Source organism: Xiphophorus hellerii, chromosome 13 (genome assembly GCF_003331165.1).
Source record: "Xiphophorus hellerii strain 12219 chromosome 13, Xiphophorus_hellerii-4.1, whole genome shotgun sequence".
In the NCBI taxonomy this organism is placed as follows: domain Eukaryota; kingdom Metazoa; phylum Chordata; class Actinopteri; order Cyprinodontiformes; family Poeciliidae; genus Xiphophorus; species Xiphophorus hellerii.
Window position 1 is genome coordinate 24,833,943 of NC_045684.1, and position 22,039 is coordinate 24,855,981.

General features: G+C 40.7%; 1 protein-coding gene across 3 annotated transcripts; it reads right to left on the reverse strand.

Moving 5' to 3' along the window:
- Positions 1–627: 627 nt before the first annotated feature.
- LOC116731461 (homeobox-containing protein 1) lies at positions 628–21,299 on the reverse strand. Of its 3 annotated transcripts, none has more exons than XM_032581204.1 (10): positions 20,414–21,296; positions 17,674–18,121; positions 17,411–17,496; positions 13,517–13,627; positions 12,127–12,354; positions 11,342–11,498; positions 8,312–8,394; positions 6,148–6,243; positions 5,129–5,247; positions 628–3,905 (listed from the first exon to the last, which is right to left on the reverse strand). In XM_032581204.1, the coding sequence occupies exons 1-10, from the start codon at positions 20,493–20,495 to the stop codon at positions 3,756–3,758; spliced, it is 1,560 nt and encodes a 519-aa protein (XP_032437095.1). In that variant the 5' UTR covers positions 20,496–21,296; the 3' UTR covers positions 628–3,755. The 3 variants fall into 3 exon arrangements, with proteins under 3 accessions (XP_032437095.1, XP_032437097.1, XP_032437096.1); XM_032581205.1 differs by having other exon boundaries at positions 3,789–4,086; positions 20,414–21,299; XM_032581206.1 differs by lacking the exon at positions 12,127–12,354 and having other exon boundaries at positions 20,414–21,293.
- Positions 21,300–22,039: the final 740 nt, after the last annotated feature.

A 22,039-nucleotide genomic window follows, 5' to 3' on the forward strand; every position in this document is an offset into this window, starting at 1 on the left:
GTCTGGTTAGTTCTGCCGATTTTGAACTGTTTTATGGCCTCTTGTCATTTTAAATCCATATAAGCTGCTGCTGGTCATGCCCCCCCAACTCAACGTTTACACTTGCATGTGAAAACGGTTGCAAACAGATGTGCAATTATATAACCGTACATCATTGAAAAGCATAACAACCAAGAATGCAGCAAGTGGTTTCTGGATGGCAAGTCAACAGTAAAACACTTATTTTCCGGCAGCCATTGTACAGCGCATACAGCTGTAATACTAGCCAACCAAATGTGCTAGAACTCCACTTGGGTTGCTAGGCAACGTTCTGGGCTTTGCTGGGGTTGCTAGGTAAGGGGAGGTTCCTGCTGATTTGTGACGTTGCATTCATAAAGTTTTTGAAACACCTCACTTTCCAGACACCAAGAAGCAGTAGAAACCCAAATGAAAGTACAAAAACAGGCGAAATGTTAATTTTGCATAATAAGTCCCCTTTAACAGTAAAAACCTAACTGTCAAGAGCTCAAATGAAAGAATTTGTAGGATCTGCCATTTATAGATTGTAATTCCTTACCTGAATCATACAAGCTTCTTCATCTTGGCCAAACCTTAAATTGCGCAAGAATGATCAAGAGAAACTCGACAAAGATTGTGTACACTTTTATTATTGTCTTCCCTTGTTAGATAAAAGCTTATGCAGAGGAGCGCAGCAATAAGAAACCGCTGCAGCTTTGGGGGATTCCTGTCCTAAGCTGGACAGCAGAACTGTCTGAGGAGGTGACTGGACACTGAGAACACAGGACGAAGCCCAATGCCGCAAATGCTACATGACACACAACACCGTTCAGAAGAGAAACAGTTCCATTCACCGGCTGCTGTCAGCCAGGAAATCCCTCCTAAAAACAATCATTCTGAGGTAAGCTTGAGGTGGCTAGTGTTGAGCGGAGCAAATAAACCTACTCGCTGCTCTGGGCATCTGTAGATCAGCTCTATCTGGCATAGCTTTGGCATTAGGAGGCAACAATGGTGGCTTCCTTTGACAATAAAGTATTGATTGTTCATTTCATGAACAATTAGACTCGACTCCTGCAGCCTTGGGTATGGAAATATGACAGTATAACTAAAAGAATACACACCCTCTGTGAGGTTTTGAGGGATTAGTTAAGAGTGAGATTCACTTTGAAGTGCAGCTTTGCACAAAACGTACAGGAGCTTAGAAGCTTTAGCTTATCCCAGCAAGAGAGGAAAAGGTGCCTGATGCCTTCCTGGAGACGCAACAAGCGAGTTTTAGCGTTTCTGAAACGATATACATATATGGATACATCAAAATAAGAACGATTACATTATTATGTAACCAAGCTAGCCTCTTTGGCTAGACTCTGACATGAGATTAAACAGCACCAATGAGTTTAACAAAAAAAACAACAAAAACAAAAACAACCACACATTAGGTTGTAGGTGTGTAAGGCCTAGAGATGCACCCATCAGGATTCTGTGGCCAATTTCAAACCGGCTTTGAAACCCATTAAATTTCAATAATGGGTTTCATACAGACGTATGTATTCTGTTTCTGTGTGAAAGGCCAGTTGTGTAAAACTGTTTCATTACAATATCAGAAGGCGTAATTATCCCAAAGTTTACCTTTCTAAACTACCTGTAGCATCTTATATTAGCGGTAAGTTCGCTCGCATTTCTGAAACAGCAGCCTGTGTGTTTTCCGTGATATGTAAATTCTTACCTTAAAGGCTCTCCCACTCCTCGCCCTGAGTTGAATAGTCGAGCGCGGTCACGTAGCTGCTGGACGTACGTATTGGCACACGCCTTCTTACACGCCAACCGGTGGACAACTCTCGCGCTTCAGTATACGACACGTCACACCCCGAAGCGTAACATAACGGTCACGGAGAGAACGCCGCACCTTTCCGTAAACAGAGTCCTCTGTGGACAGAGACTTTGCAATTTCCATCCAGGAGTTTTTAGCCATTTCGCAAACTTAGAAGGTATTTTGTGAAGAATCGTAAATGTATTCAATTCCTCACCACGTCTGATCAACAGTATCCATGTCGCACGCGGATAGTGTTCCAGATAGTGGAAGCGGACTAGCTGGAGCGAAATATGAGCATACTTCTACATAAAACACGTCTACAAACTTCGTACCAATCACTCGGTGTGACCCATTCGGCCCATGTCGAATTAAAATTCGACATGGGTCTGGTATGAAGGGGAGGACGACGCCTCGTTGTGAGTAAAATGACCTAATCTTCGTCACGCATTTCCATCACTGAGAAACAACTTCAGCGTTTCAGGTTAAGTATGGGAGAGTCTTAACTAGTTACTCTGTAATTTATTCAACCTTCTTTAGTGTGTAAGAAGATGGCAACTTGGCTTTAGTCATTTTGCCTATAATCCAAACAGTTTCTTCAGTTCCAAACAAAGAAAACCATACTGAACAAAGACAAGTTTAAAAGATGTACGTTGAACAAACACAATAGACGTCATTCAAAAAAGTCAAACTCATAAAACTAAAACAAGATGTAAGTAATGGGGCAGTTAAATAAGATAAATAAGTCGCCATCAATAGTCTCTATTCAGCTCAATATTTGGGTCATTATTGTTTGTATCGCTTATGTCCCTAACAATGCAAGTACGTTGTTTGGGTCAAATGTCTAAAAGTTGAATTTCTATAAAGCTGACTTGGGAGACAAGACAGCAGGATGCCCAGGTGTTTGTTTTTTTTTAGTTTTGGTGTACACCAGTCTATTCAGCCTTCCTGTTATCTGCTCAAAGTGTTGCTCTCTCACGCGGCCTGATTAATATGCAGATACAGTATGTCTCAACATTTCATAGAAAACTAACTTTATGACTAAAACCGAAAATAATTAAGTGTTCTTCCCACAGTAACAACATCCACACAGAAGAGTGTGGCTGTATGCTCTACCTGCTATTGGTTACATGTAGTGGTGGTTGTTTTGGACTGATTGTTGAAAATTGTCTGATTAGAGTCAGCAGTTGACTTCTCGGAGCATCTCTAGTCCGGGACACCATGAAATCAAAAAAGTATAAATAACACTGTTTTCTTTTAGCACAATTCTGATTAAAAAAAATAAAAATAATACACAGACAGAATAAAAGGAAAGGTGGTGCAATTTGTCACTTTGGGATTACCTGAGTTATCCCTCCAGGTTGTACAGATTTAGTGTCAACGACACGTGCTGATTGATTAAAACCTATCAATCGCTTTATAAACCAGACAAAGACAACCCAGCAACAAGACGGCGTTTTTTTGTTTTTTGTTGTCTTTTCTGTTTCATCAAAAGACAGAAGCCGCACTCTCTACAATAGCCAATCAAAACCTGACCTGCAGGCTCAGCTTGTTCCACTCAGCAGCCGGAGTAAACCAAACAAGTAGCAAAAGATAAACAAGAAAAACAGCTTATGTTCAAATGGTGAGGCGTCCTTTACATAATGCTCCCCTCACAGGATTGAGGCATTTTGATACCATCTTGGAATGCACTATATATTGATTTATATATCACAGACCTTATATACCTATACGTAGACTGTATATTGCCATTATTATAAGCAGGATTACTGTTGATAAATGCAGTGGCCTCCTCACCTGAGGCACCTCAAAGGGCTTCAACCAACCCCCACCCCCATCCTTCCATTGGCCCAGAAGGTTCCACCCGCAGGTGGAGCAGGAGGCATTTTACTGTTCTGTTTTATACTGAATAATATTCAGACATGACGATTGAAAGTCTGGCTGGGTTTAGTCACTCCTCGTCCACAGACTCCCTTTTTGAATCCCCGTCCTTCTGTTCTGCCCCCTGAGGGTCGGGGCTCAGCGGGGCCGCCGTCGCCTCCCCAGTGATCAGCGCGGAGCCATCTTGTTGGTCAACAATTTTCTGGGAAGTGGCGTCCTCCTGTGAGAGGCAGAGGGGTAATAAGATGGCCGTTCTGCCTACACAGCAGCTCAGAAAGTTTCGGTTGGCTTGTTAAAGCCATCAAAGCGGCGGCTTTAAGATTTCCAGAGTGTGTTTGTGCTGCCTGCTGTTAGCTCGTTCTGCTGCTGCTGCTGCACATCGACTCCCACAGAGCAGTTCACTGCTAACACAAAGGGCAGTGAGGTCCAACAGTGTTAACATATGAGGGAGCTCAGGTGTAGCTCTAAAGATTTACATGCAACATCAGACAACACAATAGAAATCAACTTTCTTGCATTTTATGTGTCAAACAAAAACTTCAGTGGATCACTTTGGCCGATTTTACGTGACAAACTCAAAGACCAAGATAACTGACATGAGGAAGGAGGAGGAAACCTTATATTAAAACAATTTACAACCTAATTTAGCTCTGGACTTTGACTAGCCCATTCGAAAACATACATCTTTTTTTTTTTTCTCCGAAGAGTTTTTGCGGCGCTAGTGGCTCGTATTTTTTCCACAGTAGGCAAACAGGAAGGAGGGTGAGGAGAGGGGGGAAGACATGCGGCAAAGGTCGTCGGGACCGGGAGTCGAACCCGCGACGTCCGCGTCGAGGACTAAGGCCTCCAAACGTGGGGGCGTGCTAACCCCCTGCGCCACCACAGCACGCCCCGAAAACATACATCTTAACTCTAGATGTATGGGCAGGGTCATTGGTCTACTGGAAAGGGAAACTCCAATCAACGTTCAAGTCGAACAGATTTTCAGGTACCGTACTTGTAAAAAGCTAGAAGTACTGAATCAAAGAAAATGGTTCAAAAAAAATTTCAGAATGGGACATTTCTATTTATAATATACATTTTATTAATCGATTGTTAAATTGAAGTTAGTATTTTACTTTTCAGAGACACTGAATGTTTTGGCTGATTTATCTGTGAGCCACAAGCATCAAAAGTACAAGAAAAAACCTTGAAATATTTCAACATATGTGTGATGAATCTACAAAATGTAAGATCTTCATTTTCTGAAATCACTGAAAAAAAATGTATTGAATCTGGCTAGAGACTAACCCAAATAAGGAACAAGTCTGTGTCTGTAAAAATGTAGGGAGGAAATCAATAGTTTTGGATGACAGTGTAGGTAAAAGGCTATGCTGGTGATTCTGTGTTTGTGACCGTTCACTACACAATGTACACCAAGTGGCTCCACGTTCGCTCATGTACCTGCTCTGAGAACCGATGGTTCACTTGATCAACAAACTCTTGCAGCTCTCCCTCTTCGCCGTTCGAGTGGCAGCTCGGACTTGGCACCTCGATCCCATGGCTTTCCAAGATGGCGGCTTCTGGTTGAGACAAAACAGGACGGAGCAGAGATTGACCACTCATAACCCGTTTCCACTGAAGGAACGCTCGTCTTTGAGCTGGTTCTGCTGCCTTCAAACTTCGGTGCCTTGTTGAGAGCCGATGCCGTTTCCACCAGTTTGCGGAGCCGAGCATGCGTTGAAAACAGCGGGCATTACACAACGCGGTAGGAGAGCGCAGTAGCAAGATGTCGGGTTCAATGGTTTTCATGGACTACAACAAGCAACGCGATGAATAAAAACACAGAGGAAGTTGAAGTCGGCTTTCGATTGTAAGTTCAGATTCCATAAATCCCCCCAAAAAGTTTGAAAGACTTTGCTTGTAAAATAACATAGTCCGTATTTAAGAGCTTAAGTAATGTAGTTTTTAAGCTTGAGCAAGTTTTAGACACTTAGTTTAGGAAAAACAAGGTTGAATTGTCGCCGTTTCCACGATAGAAATTTATAGATTATAGATTTTTCCTATAGCCCGACCCAAAATTTGGATTTTTTTAGGCCCCATCTAAACTCTAATCGAAAGCCACAAACGGAAGTCACCTTCAGTTTCCTGAAAAGTAGTTCATCTACAAAAAAGGCCAGCTTTTTTTTTGTTGTTTTTGTTGCTAATTTAACAATCCTTTGACCTTTCAATTGTAATCCTGCTGTTCAATCAGTAGAGTGTTCACTCTTACTGCACATCACAGAGAGATGTGCCTGAGTTGAACCACAGTTTGTGCTGTGGAGCCTCGTTATTTTCTGGGGAAACGCGCGACAACGATTTGAAAACAAATTTGGGAACCGGAACGGTGGCCTTGGGTGGAAAAGGCCTTGTATGTGTGTGGGTGTGTGTGTGTGCGTGTGTGTGAACTGTTGGCCGGCTCTTGTCAGGTCAGCCGCTCTCACCTATGTTTGCTCTTCTCTTCATCTCCTTCCGACGGTTGGCGAACCAGTTGTACACCTTCAACGCCGTCACCCGCTCAAACTCTGACAGCTTACAGCCTGAAGCAGGAGAGGAATGAGTAACACACTGGATCTGTTCATACAGTACTGAAGTAGGATCCATTTTATTCTATTTAATGGCAAAATTAACTTTTTATAATAATAAAGAAACTCAGTAAGTGTTGTAAAAAAAAAAGAAGAAAAGAACAGAAGGTCTAATATTCGTTCCTCCAAGACTCTGCAATCATTAAGCTGAGTTTCACAAATAATCCAAAAGCATAATGAGACACCAATGGAAGATCTGTATTTATGGAAAATACGACTGAAAGGTTGTTTTGTTTTTTGGGGATGAAGTGCCATCTAGTGGTCGACACTAACCTGTCAAACACACCCTCAATAACTCTTGGGTTATTTAGAAATCAAGACATGATAAAATGACCTAGCCTTTTAGAGGGTGTAAAATTATTTCAATTTAAATGCATATCATTAAAAAAAAATCCTTCCAAACAAAATATTTAATCTCCTTTTGTCCATTTACATGACAAAAGGAAAGCCGTAGGTTTCCATTTCTCACACAGGTTTTTGGTTTTATCCTTATTTCATAAATTATGATACAAGCTGTGGATACAAGCTTAAAAATGAGTGTGCTCCCCAGTCAGGTCACATGTATTTCATATTTCTCATTAGCCACTTGAATTTCAGGATCATGACTCACTGTTCGAGATGACCGTCAGCTAAAACAGTTCTTACCATAAAACGTTCCCCATTTTCGTGACTTGGATTAACTTTATGTCACATCATATGTTTTTGACTTTGGTTCTCTTATTCATACAACTTTCAAGCAATAACATGTAGCAAAATTCGAAACTGAGGATGTTTGCGAGTCTCACACCAGCCATTTTCATGTGTCTGATTGGCGATTTAGCATTAGCTTCTGCAAAATTGTAAGTATTTAGCAATTTAGCATTAGCAGAGTTACATTTGATTTAACACCAAACACTTGTCTAATTGATCATTTTAGTGCAAAAAATATTTTTCCATAACAGCCATGGTGGCCATCTTTTATAAAAATGTCAATAAAGCACCATCCATCTATCCATCTATTTTCTTCCGCTTATCCGGGGTCAGGTTGCGGATGTAGCACCCTAAGAAGGGAGGCCCAGACTTCTCTCTCCCCAGCCACTTGTTCCCATTCCTCAGGGGGAATCCCAAGGCGTTCCCAGGCCAGCCGAGAGACATAGTCCCCCCAGCGTGTCCTGGGTCTTCCCCGGGGCCTCCTCCCGGTGGGTCCTGCCTGGAACACCTCACCAGGAAGGCGTCCAGGAGGCATCCTGACCAGATGCCCGAGCCACCTCAACTGGTCCTCTCCTCTCGACGTGAAGGAGCAGCTGCTCTACTCTGAGTCCCTCCCGGATGACCGAGCTTCTCACCCTATCTCTAGGGGAGAGCCCAGACACCCTACGGAGAAAACCCATTTCAGCTGCTTGTATCCGCGATCTCGTTCTTTTGGTTTTCAATAAAGCGTCATTAAATATGATTTCTATGGTTCCAATTATGTATGATTTGACACTAAAAGTGTTCATCCATGATAAATATCAGCATATCTAGTGCAACAATAAATTTTCCTTCACGACCACTGGGTTTGTGGTCATCTTGATTTTTTTTCCTGTGGCTAACAGTCCCCCCCACCCCCCCAAAAAATTCCCTGGGAACATCTGTACCAAGTTAAGTTCTTGTACCTGCATATGGAAGATTTTCCTGAAATATTATTATCTACTGCACTATGAACAATCTGGTAAAGACCAAATGAATTTTGCGTCGTGATAAGCAAGTTATCACAAAATAATGCTTGGAAAAGTACCTGAATCCCTTCCAGAGATTAAAGCAATTACAGACCAAAGTTATGAGGAGGAAGTGCATTTTCTATCCAATAAGAGGAAGCAAAAGTCTCTGTAGGTAAAAGGGAAGAAAATCTAATCAAAGCGATGTTTGCGTTTATTCTCAGTAGCTCAATAATATGGTTGGAGGTGTGTGGATCTCCTGGTCTGTCGGAAAAAGGCGGGAAACCCCCCCCCCCAAAAAATCTAAATGAGAAAATAATCTGGGTGAAAAATGACGGCCTTCCAACCTGGTTTCTGGATGACAGAATTACAGGCGCTGGCGATCTCCTCGCGCTTCGCCTCATCTGGATACTGATTCTCCATGAAGAAGCTGTAAGACAGCGTCACAGTGCTTCCAGAAATACTTCACAATCATTCTGCATATTGCAGATACGACACCATTTCTGCCTGTTTGTGCCGCGTCACTTTTTCCGTCTACTTCCTCCACAGTGTGAACATAAGGAAGGCTCCTCACTGGAAGCCAATGCTTTTACAGCTGGAAAAATTTTAAAACAAATCACGTTTCTGTTTTTACATATATGTATATACTGTATATATATATATATATATATAAAAAAAAGCTGAACATTAAAGCTCAAAGCGTTCCTGTCTCTCTGAAGTCATTGTCCTTTTTTTGTCGCTGCATGGGCTAAATCATTATCTCACATTACAAAACACACAGGGATCAATTCCTCTACATCCTCCCTCACACACACACACACACACACACACACACACACCCCCCCACACACACACACACACACACACACACACACATCATCTTCACCTCTGCTGTGTCGTCCTTGGGTCTAAACCAGCTCGTAAGGAGCAGCACTGCAGCAGAGTTGCGTAATCTGGAGGCGCTGCCGGCTGCTGAGACTTGTCTGTGTTGCTCTTATTACTGAGAGAGCCCAGACTGCACTACACTTACACCGACCGATGTAATAGAGAAATCAATTGAACACAGCGGGTGCTTTGCTCCTTTCTGTCAGCGTCTGTGTGAGTACTTGCGTGTGTGTGTGGGGGGCAAAGCAGGGTGAATGGATGTGTAATGGGAAAGGGATGAAGGGAAAGAGCTGCTATCCAGAGGACAACGACATGTAGAAGTGAACAAACAGGAAACAATGTTTGATACTTATTAAAGATTATTATTATTATTAATAATAAATACCTCAGGTATACTTTTGGTTTTAGACGTATTAACTTTACGATATAAAACTTAGAAATACAATTCTGGCTTAAAATAAGGCATATGAACTTTGCTCTAGCTTTACTCATTATTATCACAATGATTCATTTCAGGCAACTTATAATTTTGTGAGGTGACAGTGATGTCCAAAACTGGCAAATTAAACTAAATGGAAAATGCAAAAATCTGTATATACTGATTTTTTTTTTTTTTTTTTTTAAGTTTTACCTTCTCAACAAAAAACAAAATTTTTTATGAAATCTGTAAATCATTAAAGGTCCAAAACATAAAAAGGACTTTGAACCAGGGGCGGGCGCCAGGAACTTAAAATTTTATCTCAATATTTTGTGGTACTACTATGGTAACAATAAAGATTATGATGATAAAAAAACTTGGTTTTAGGTATGCTGTGACTGCATGACTCAGCATTTATGGCGCCACAAACAGAAATATTGTTATCGACAAACATTTCCATTTGAAATAGGCTTCTTCAGGACACTACTTACTGAAAAGAAAGTTAGATTTTTATCACTATGCTGCATCCAGACCCTGCATTATATCATATTTTTGATTTTACAGATATTTATTGAGGCTATCGTGAAAAATACAAAATATTTCCAATAATATGGTCAGTTTTATTTTATATTTAAAATCAATGATAGAAATGTAATGAGACAATGATAAATCAAAACTCTTATAAGAAATGTTTCGTAATAAATGATAAATAAATAATAAATTATATCATTTATCATGATAAATGCCCACCCGTACTTCGGACTGTTGACTTATTAGGAGAAAATCTGACGATTTCCAAATTATTTGGGTAATTATTGTTTTGTAGTTTATTTGCCAAATTCTTTACCATTCTTGACAAGAATCAGGGGACAAACAAAATCATTTCAAGGGCCACAACTGGCTCCTGGGCCAGAATTCAAAGATTAGAGCTTCAAATTTAAATGTTCCTACTGTTGCGTTGTATCATTTATTATGCCTCCAACTCCATTCTTTCAAAGATAATTTTTATTTTACGGCCACTTTGCGGCGCCCATATTCATCGCATATATTTGTCTAGTGAACGACAGGAGGTTCACTATAACACTATGACAGACTTTCTACAGGTTTTGAATATGGAAGCAGCAAAAAAAAAAGACAAAAAGACCAAGAATGGCAGGGAGTTAGGACAGAACAAACAACGAGAGAAGAAAAATGTAGAAAGGAAGGAAGAGGGAATCTGAGATAGCAAAGAGAAGGAAACATGAAAGTGTGTAAGGAAGAAAGGAGCTAGGTAAGGAATGAATAACAAGAAAAGAAGACAGAGAAAAGAGGGAAAACAATGAGGGAGTTGGAAAAAGAAACAAAGGTAATGAAAAGAACAGGACACAGAGGTTTGAACTAGAGATAAAGAAAGGATCTGAGATGCGGAGGAAGACTGACAGTAAAGAAAGCAGAGTAGAAGGAAAGAAACATAGAAAGATTTGAGATAGGAAGGAAGAATATCTTATATATATACATATATATACTGTATATATATACAGTACAGACCAAAAGTTTGGACACAACTGTGTGTCCAAACTTTTGGTCTGTACTGTATGTAATATAGAATAAAGAGAACACAGGATGATCTGAGATAGGAAGTATGGAAGATAGGACACAAGGAACAGAGGATAGAAGAATGGAAGTAACCAAGGAAAGATTTGGGCTAGAAAGACAGAAAGGAAAGAACAAAACCGGGAAGGATTTAATCTAGGAAGGAAGGAATGAACGAATAGAGGGACACATAAAGAAGGGTAGACGAATACGAGAAAGGAAGAAAAGACAGAAAGGAAATTTTGCAAAATAGAAGACTGGAAAACTCAAACTGACAGGTTTGATTTCCAAAAACCACTGGGAGAATCACCATTCAATCCCTAATGCACACACTAGAACCAAGTTATCACAATTCCCATGCTCCATAATGAAAACCAAGCAAAAAAATTATAATAAATGGGTTCAAAAGTTCTCATTCTACTTACACAATATAAATTCTTTCCAAATGCGTTTGCGGACAGTTCTGTATTAAAATAAGCTGTTGTCTTTAAAAGACGCTCACCTCTCCATGATGGACTGGCACTCCTTCCTCCAGGTGAACCTGCTTCCTCTGCGCAGCCTCAGAGGACCACCTACGATCCCCGCTCTGTCGCTGGCGATGATACCCGTTCTCCAGTCAGGTTCCTCCTTCACCAAAGAGCGCATCGACAAGGTCGCACCTGAGGAACATAGGATCCAATTGAGCCGTGCAAAATGTAAGAGACCTGCTGGGTAAAGTCAGGTTTCGACCAAATTTCCATCCTTCTCCCAAAGGGCAGAAGTGAAACATCAACTTTAAATCAGGGGCCTGTCCATTGGCTTTATGTTAATAAAGTTTTACCTCGCTATATCTTCTGACATCCCGTACATTTTTACGTGGTAAAGATCCCTGACAACAACTGGAATGTGGAAATGCTCTGCCTCTACTAGGAGTTTGGGAAATTCCAGGTTGCAATTTTGATTTCGATTTCTAATTCTGTCAAATCAGATCTGATATGACAAAAATCTGGGATCTTCTTTCCAGGCCATACCGCCCAGTCCAATTTGAAATTTACGAAAACTTCTCTACTGAATTTTTGTATATCACAGAAACAAAGATCCTAAAACTCAGAAGCAGTAAAGTATGTAAAAAAAAATAAAAAAATTCTCAACAACTCTATGGCCACAATCTACTCATAAAAAGAGTCAGAAGCACATGAACCCCGTTTTAGCCATTTCCTGTCACAAACAACGACGGTACTTTTCAGGACTACAGCTGTCAAGGAGACGAAGGCGTCCTCCGCAGCTCGCCGCCGAGGCCGCGGTTACCTGGCTGGGCGGCAGCCGCTGCGGCGGCTGTGTACCACGGCAGCAGGTGCACCAGCAGCTCTCTCTGCCTGCTCCAGGACGGGTTGTGGTTGGGCATCAGGTTGGTGTTGGGGTTGGGGAAGATGTTGGGGAGGGTGCCGCTCGCCCCTGCTACCGTCCCATCTCTGTCCCCTGCCCTGGCCCTGGCCATGGGACTCACGCTGTGCTGGCTTTCACTCCACCTCAGGCCTTCATTGGGACAAAACCAATAAGTCATTGAGGCAGGCCGCGGGGTTGGGTTACACACCAGACGGTGGAGGAGAATTGGATGTTTTCTTTGGCACACTCCTGTAGATCTGCCGTAAGACGTTCTGTATTGACTCTTTGCACAGACAAATTATCTCGACTTGGACAAGCAGAAGCCATAACGGCAAAAACAATGGCAGTCGTTTGTGCAATCCTCCCATCCCTCACTTACGGACGTGGCGCCTCAACGTGACATAGTTGCAAAGGGTCAATTTATCTAAAATAAATACTCTTTGATCTGAAGTTTGGAGGGTTTTTCTTAATGACGGGCAGGTCAAAAGGAGTTTATGTGAGAAGCAAAAGGACAGCAGCCGTGTTCGGCTAGGAAACACGGCGGAATCATTCTTGTTAGTATTCCATCTAAAGACCGTTAGCCATGTAGGGATGAAAACCAGCACTGGAGTACCTCCAGGATCAGGGCTGGGAACAGTGGAGGAGCTGAAGCAAAGCTTTGCTTGGGTGATTAAAAAAAAAAAAAAGCAGTAACATGAAGTCTGACACAACTGAAACAAGTTGTGTCAGACAACTTGTTTCTACTTTTCAGTACTCAAATAAAAAAAGTCACATGATTTACCGTGGTAACATGCTGTTAAACCCAACACAAAGAAGAGCCGGGAGCATCTTGAATGCAGTTTTTTTTTTCTGTGTGTGTGTGTTTAAGTAGCTGCTTTGTAGGACACGAAGAGGTCAGGACCGATTCAAGCTGTTACTGTAGCCGGTGCAGACAAAACCACCTTCACTTCCTAACTAGAGGAGGGTGGGGAGGGGTTTATCGATTAGAATCTCCTGTGACGGGGCTACCTTTATCATTTTGTCTTCCCTCTGAAACCATAGATGTGTCCCGAGTCCTTCCTTGACCTCGCAGCCCTTGAGGAGCGGTTTGGGCGTTAGCAGAAAGGAATAGCCATGCAGGAGGGATGAGGAGAGAGAGTGATGTAGGGGTTTTGGGGTTGGGAGGGGGGGGAGTGAGCAGGCGGTGGATCAAAATTCACAAAAACACAATCAGTATCATCATCCGTTTAATTTACCCCCATTACCCTCAGGTTTGCTAGTTGGTCTGCGGCTGGCATTGATAGAACTCCCATGTGGTTTTCCATCTCCTCACCTGGGTTGTTCCTCTCCAGCAGGTACCAGCGGTAGAAGGCTCTGCGCTTGGAGTCGCTCATCTCCAGGCCTTGCTGCAGCAGCCACTGGGAGATGTAGCTCTGGCTGATGCCTGCGCAGCGGAGGACAAACGAATCGTTTCAACAAATCATTTCCTTTGTCCGTTTTTATTACATCTGGGCGCAGATCAACGGTCTCCCTGTTAATTTAATGAAGGCGCGTCGACGCCGGTGTTTTATTAAAGGACGTGTGTGGCATCGTGAGACACGCGGCGCTCCGTTTTAATACGCCACAACGACACAAACAAGACCCGTCTTCTGCATTCTCACATCTATTATTAGGGTTCGTATTAATAGACTTTTTTAAAAAAAACTGAGAGGTTGTTGTATGGAACATTATCAAAGCTAAAACACAGACAGTCGCCACAGGAATGTTTTCTCACTTTGTCTGCCAGCTTTCTTTCTGGATGTTTTTTCTATTCTATTGAGTGTTACCTAATATTATACCAAACTACACTTATGAGGAATTGTAAATATGGGAAATACAGCATTTTTTCTTTGTAAAACACTTCAAACTTCCTCAATCTTTTGTATGTCTTGCCACAGAATCTCAAATTAAGTGGGTCAGTTTCTAAAGCCACATATTTAGGTTCATCGTCAGGGTATCAACCAGAGGATACTTAGTAACCCTGAACAGGAGCACCTAGTTTACATACTTTAGATCAACATTAGATTCTTTTTCTTCTTTTGCACTTTCCTTTGGTTTGTTATTTTGTTTGTATTTCCTTTTAATTCCTGTAAAGCACTTTGTATTGCCTTCTTGCTGAAAATGTGCTATATAAATAAAATTACCTTTACCTATCAAGTCAAATTTAAAGGGCCAGTATTACGCGTTTTCAAGCCCAAGTGCCATTTTATAGCACAAACAGGTAGCCATGTTAACTTCAGTTGTTAAAAAAATTCTATATATATCAAATATGACGTCAAAGAAATGTTACCTTCGTAATTTAATGTTTTGAAATTGGGCCTCTGTCTCCTTAAAATCTCCTACTCTTCCTGGTCTTAAACTTGAGACTTAGAAAAAACTAAAAATATAGGGGATGCATATGGCCCTTAACATTGGGCTAAGCTTAAAAAGCTTTTTGAACAGAATGCCTCATATAGGTTGGCAGCAGGAGTGAAAAAACAGACAAATAAATTTGTCCTTAAAGGGCTCTACACAAGGGAGGCGACTCTCTCTTCATTCATTTCCTATGGAACTAACATGATGAGGCAACAATCCATTGCCCTCCTTCAGCCGAGAGATCGTTGACATTATGCTTGTGAAATTTTGAGCTCGCAACAAGTAGGCGTGCACACTCAGGGTGAAACCCAAAACACGGAGCGCGATAGCAACAGCAGGTGAATATTTTCCGACATCGTCTCGTATCGTTAGCCCGCGAGGGTGTGCGCCTACTTCTACGAACTCCAAATGTCACGTGATGCACAAATTTCGCCGGTCGCTTGGCTGGAGGAAGGCAAGCGATTGTCGCCTCGTCGCACCAGTTCCACAGGAAACGATTAGAGAGGAAGTGATGTCGGAAGTGACTTTTGTCCTTTGACGTGTGTTGAGCGCTTAAAGGATAAAAGTCAAACGATTTTTTGACTATTTAAGTCAGAATCCAGTCGAAAACATGTGGCACAGCTTAAAAACATGTTCAGACAAGGAAAGCATCTGAATCCTTTGACTTCACAATAAAGCACTGATTTCTGTTGGTTTATCATCCCAATTAAATATGAAAACATGAAAAGATGTGAAAGAGTTTAAGTGGTATGAATGCCTCTAAATACTACGAATAAGTAGGACAAATCTTATCTATGGAAAGCTTTAAGTTCCACACGCTAACAACCGAAGGACAAGGAGAGAAACGTCGTTGCTCGATCAGTCCGCAAACAGGCTTTATCTAATTGTACCTAGCTATGGCTAGGTACAATTAGTCATTGTCCTTAGGCTCAATGACAGCAGGAGGACAGACTCGACAGAAAATTTGGTGACAGGAGGCAAAGGGTCAAATTGTTCTTTGTTATTTGCATCACCAACTTTGAATTCATGAGCTTTTTTTATTCCGATTTCATCATGTTGGTCAGAATAAAGAAGGTGGAGAAGGGTTCATGAGGCCCTGCCATAAGTTAGAGACCTGCTAGAAGACATAAAACCAGCTCTGACTGGAAATATTGAGCAGTTTCTCATATGCCAGTTGCAGCATAAATGGTTTTTGGTCCTGACTGCCAAACAAAGCCCCCTCACCCCTTTTCATCGCCATTAAAATAAGAGGCTTCCACTCAAAGTAGTTCCAGTGTGACACCAGTACTGGTCCTACAACTGGTTCTAAAAAAATTTAAAAAATAAATGTTTAACTGTCAGTTTGGTTTTCAAAAGTCTGAAAAAAGTTTGGTGTCATCCTGTTACATCAAAATGAGTTATTTCAAGAGTTGATATTTGTTCCTTTGTTTGATTGTTTTGCAGACATTGTACTTTTTGTAAGAGTCGTAAGCCCAAATCATGTGAATTTTAATAATGTTTTGTGATTTTTATGAATATGAACAATACTCATGTATTTGAAAATTATGAAGTTATAGCAATTTTTTGGGGGGAAAGAACATGGAGTTACTGGGCAAGGCGCGTATTAAAACCTACCATCATCAGTTGGTGAGAAGATGGCTGGAGATACAGGATAGCTTTTTCCCATAAATTAATAAAATCAGTTTTTGAAAACTGATTTCCGTGTTTATGTGAGTTATCTTTATCCAAAATTGGCATAAGTTTGATTATCTGAAACATTTAAGTGCGAGACAAAAGCAAAAAATGAGAAGAAATCTGTTGGGATTTATGTTTCACAACACTGTATAGTGCAAGAAAATCAAAGAGGTTGCAAAAAATTGAGGTGGATCCAAAACATCTGGAGCTGAAATAGACTGCTTTAAATCAAAGTGGCCCAGTCAAAGTCAGAATCCAGTCGAAAACATGTGGCACAGCTTAAAAACATGTTCAGACAAGGAAAGCATCTGATTATTATGACAACTGTTTAATCTTTTTTTTTTTTAAACACATTCTGCAGAGTTTTCGTTCACCTCTTTAACCTTTCTTAGACAATATTAGAAATACATTAAAAGCTGCAAAAGAAACCAAATAATTGATTCCTTTTTTAAATAAAAACATAAATATTATATTGCCTAAAATGCAATAACATAGTATTCCTTTACTGGATTTGAACTGGGTGAAGCTAAAATAATGCCAACGAGGAGTTGTGGGTGAAACACAATTTACAGACACAGGTGGGTTTTTTTATCTTAAAGGCAAAATGTGTATGTATTTTATAGTAGTTTTGGCTTCATTGATGTTTTTTTTAATGTTGCTGCTGCAACTAACGATTATTTAAGTAATTAGTTATTCTGACGATTAATTAGTTAATCAGATAAAAAACATGACACATTCTGTAAATTTTTTGTTCACCTCTTTAACCTTTCTTATGTTGTATAAAAGAAAGGTTATATACAACATAAGAATATAACCTTATTTGATTTCTTTTGATGCAAAAGAAATCAAATAATTCAATTCCTTCTTTAAAAAAAGAACATAACCATTGTATGGCCTAAAATGTAATAACATAGTATTCCTGTAGTGAATTTGAATCGTCTGGAGCTAAAACGATGCCAAAAACATATTTACAGATAAAAACATATTTATATTTTGTACAGTTGTTTTCTACGGTGCTGTTTTTTTTCCAGCAGAAGGTCTTTTTTGTATGCTCCAGTTAATGATTAATCAACGACTAATTTACTTGGCGAATACTTCAATAATCGATTCATCGCGACTAACACGATTAATCGTTTCAATGTGGATGAAGGAGGAGTACCTGTGACCTGGCCTACGATGGCCTGAGAGATCCGCCGGTTGTTCAGGAACGTCTTGATCTCCTCTTTCACCAGGTTGCTGTCTCTTCTGCAAAAAAAAAAAAGAGATAAAAACTCATCAAGTTAACAGAAAAGAAAAAAATCAATTACCCAGTGGGTAACTAACTTTCCTCGCTGAGGATTCGCTTTTCCCAGCCATCCCTAAACACCTGACCTGAATTAACTCGGATACAGCTTGTGGATAATGAGCCTGTCGTCCTCTCACCTCATGTACTCCTCCACCTTCTCCTCCAGGTCCCACTCCTCCTCGCCCATCATATCGTAGCTGAACGCCCGCTGCACCACCACGCTGGGGAGGTACAAGGGCGGCGGCGAAGCCTCGTAGCTGTTGCTGGGCGACAGCGCCGCGCCCTCGAGGCCCGAGGTCTGGGTGGTGGCCGAGGCCAGAGAGAGCGAGGACGACGACGAGGAGGACGAAGAGGACGGGGCGGGGGCGGCGGCGGGCGTGGCGTTGCTGGGCGGGGCCGGGTGGGAGTCGCAGCGTGGCGGCAACGGGGGCGGCGGTGGGCGGTGGTCCGGGTCCAGCCTCTCCAGGGACTCCAGTGCGTGGAGGATCTGGGGTTTGGTCATGCCGGAGAGGCGCAGGCGCTGCAGGAGGTCGATTTGCTCGATGGTGTAGCGCGGCTCCACCTCGCACGCCTCCATACTGGGGTCTGCAGACACGACGCGAGGCGTTCTAAACCGTTACCAACAGCACACGCCGCTATATTTATCCCCTCCACACTGATAATCGACCAAAGGATTATTAATAGATGAAACAGATAAGATAAGGCATGCTAATTCGAAATCAAACACCTCCCTGTCTTTGTGGGTGTCCAACTGTTAGCTTAAAAAGCAAAACAGGCATAAAAGTATTCAAATGGAATAGAATAGAATCAGACTTCATTGTTAATGTTAAAGGGAAAATTCAGTTGTAAAGATTCACACAAAAAAGTTCTTAAAAGTGTAAAAACAACAGATAAAATACCAGAGTAAAACTAACAACAGTGATGATAATAATAATAATAATCATAATAATAAACTGTACAAGACTATAAGTGAAAATAGTGTGCCATTATTTGAAATAAAAATATCATATTTGTGATAAATATTTATAATCAGACGTATATTCTCCTTATTTCACATTACAAACAGAAGGTTCTAAATATTTTACTGGGATTTTATGTGAAAGAGAAAAATAGTGCAGAATTATAAAACGCTGTGAAGTGGACCAAAATATTTTGTGGTTTTTGACTTCTTTTCTGTAAAAATCTGAAAACTTTGGGACGTATCTGCGTTGAGCCTCTTTATCCCGACACGTCCAAATAAAATCCATTGTAACTACTTGCCTTCAGAGGGTCACTAATAGGTAAATAAAGTGTATTTGTGTGTTATTTAGAGCAGCCATCTGCAACCTGCGGCTCTATGGAACGCCCCGGCGCTTTAAAACTCATCCTTAATATGATCAAGAATAAACTAATGCTTTAAACATAAATTTAATAACAAATGTTTTTTATGGAACAAATAGATTTTTCATGAAGAGTTACACTGAAAAATACCAGCATAACTGTATCTAAACACTCCCATGTTTTAGATGGCGGGTATGTTCTGTCATTACGTTGGAAACTATTTTTTTCCATTTTTGCTTTTTTATTATCTATTAATTTCAACAGAAAGGAACGTATCCAAACTTATACAAAATTTTCTGTTAAAGTTTTACGTTTTTCCTTATTTGAATACCTAAAAACAGTTAGAAGACGGGGGTTCTTTACAAATTACAACAAATTTTCTGAAGCAGATATTTATGAAAAAAAAAAACAACAGAAAAAATTATAAGTTATGTAGCGGAAGTCACAGGTCATCTTGTTTGGAGTTTACCACACAGCCGATGTGTTAGCCAAAACCAGGTCCGTGTAGCAGCGTGACATGGTGGTGGCAGCATCATGCTGGGGAGATATCGCTCCTTGTTAGGCCCTACTTTCAAGCAGGATAATGACTCTAAACATACAGCTGAAGCTATAATTGAATGAGTTTGAATGACAGCAAATTTAGGAATCAGATTGGCCCAGTCAAAGGCCAATTCTAAATTTTTCTCAATACTGGAAAACTGGTGATCACAAACACTGTCCAGACTAGTTGGATTGAACTTGTGATACTACAGCATATATATTTTAGAATTGCTTCACTAATGGTGGATTTTTTTGATTTTATTTTTTATTTTCTTATTGAGGCATTGGATGTTTGCAGCTGGATCCAATTGAAATTGACATTTGGCAAAGAAGAGTTGGCCAATATTTTGGCCTGCAGGTATAAAAGCATGTAGAGAAGTACTCCACATGCAGCTAAACAGTAGTTTTATTCCAGAAAACTTCAGGAAAAACGCATTCAAGTTTGTGACTGTGACATGACTACCAATGAGGTGTGTGGGAGGGGGGGGAAAGAAACAGCTCAAAGGGCTGGGATATTTTTCCAAGGCTCTGGAGGTTGCGTTAGAGAACACTGGTTTATAAAATTGCACATAAAACACTGCATTCACCTCTGTAGAACCAGTGGGTCACTCAAAGTTCTGGCAAGCTTTCAAACACTTGGCACAGACACTTGAGACTAACCTTGGTCAGTTTGCCCAGGGAAGAATTAAAGTAAAATCCTCGCAGCATGCATAAATTAACATACGCTTTCTTCAACATCATGGCCAGTGTGGAGTACAACAGGAAATTTGACACAGTCTCTTATTATTCATAACTAACTACATTCTTTTTTTCAAACAAGACCGCACTTTAGGAAATATATATATATAAACTTTGTGAATAAACAAGGTAGAATTGGGAGACTGGTTATTATCAACGCATTACTCTGTAAATATGTTATTTCACTGGAAAACTGTAAGCGACTGTCTTGAGTTTTGGCTTTAAAAAAACAAAACAACAACAGCCCCTCTCATCCTTCCCGATGTTTCCCCCACTTACCCGACGGAGGGGGTGACACGGACAGGCACCCCGGGAGTGGCTCAACGCGAAGGGTCGCAGTGGGGACGGACCACTGTCGCATGGCTCGGCGGACTTCAGCTCGGCTGGAACCTCTACGGACTCAAGACAGGAGAGACTCACTGCAGTGTGCTGCGGTTAAACTGTCCCCATTAGCATGCTGGCAAATCACTCGCTAGCAGGCTGGGTTAGCCAAGCTAGCGACATGAACTCCGGTTGGTTCCCCTGAGCGACAAAAACAATCCTGCTGTAGTTTGCCCTGCTGTCTTGTTAGAGATTTCGAGTTGTTCAAAAAGAAAAAAAAGAAAAGAAAAAGAAAAGTGAAAATGATACACGTCGTACCTGGACTGGGCTAGAAGATATTAACTTTTAGATACGGATACAATTGGCATTGCGTTTACATTGTTCCCAGCTTTGCGTTAACGCTGTGAAGCATTTTGTGGTCAAAACAGGAATGGTCTGATGGTATGCTTTTATTTTGTAGAGCAACGGAAATCTCAATTTGGTCTATGAACAGCTTGAGGCTGACTTATTTCAGCTATCTACCAAGACTTGCACCCTGTGGGTAAAGTGATAAAACAAACAATTTAGAAAATGTAATAGCAACAAATATCTATATTTTTATGCTTAGCTGTAAGCAACTATAGGTTGTGTTTTACCGAAGAACTTAAACGCAGTCAACTTAGCGACTTAGCCTGTTAACTACTAGCAACGGGGACCGTAACTGCCCCACCAACACCACTCTCAAGACCCAACACCACTGCCAGGCCCCACAGTCCGAAAACCCTTTCCGGTTCATACAAGACATTGTTGCAGATTGGCCAATACGCTCTGACGTAGATGCGCTCTGACGTTGGCGATGTGCACAGGGAATTTATATTCACATCTGCGCATTGGATAATAAACAATAAAATTAAGTTATAATGAATACAAAAAAATTTATGTTTGGTTTATTATTTCTTTGTTGCATTTATGCAACAAAACGTAAACTACTAGAAAGACTGTTTATTTTGTGTAGATAAGGCTGATATCAGTAATTAGAACTCTTACCTTGTCTCTAAAGTTATTGAAGAGTAGGTCTCCATGCAATTAATGGAGTATATTTAAAAAAGCCAACTTCCTATGACGTTTGGGGGCATGAGATACAGCACCCCTTGGTGCTATATGTATCATTTTTTATATACATATTTCTGAGATCCTCTACCTCTAACAAAGTTAGTTCTTTGAATAAAATCCTCTGTGTGAAATCTTATACTTGTCTTCTACCCTATGAATGAGGGTAGAAGACAAGTATAAATATTACAGGTGGCCTGTGGCTACAGTGGATGGCTACAGTAAGTTTTTATAAAAACTTTTTATAATAATATATATATTATATATTTCCTTTGCTATAGTGTGTATTGAATGAGTTATTGTTGCGTACATGCATACACACAGAACGATGACTCCAAACTTTAAACAATCGCATGGTTTTCTTACAAGCAATTGTTTATAAGAGGTCTTTATCGTAGTACACGAACATGAAGGTAACAAATAACAGATGCAAAATTATTTAATTTACTGTAATAACAAATATTTCTGAATAACAAATTTTCCAAAGCCCAAAAC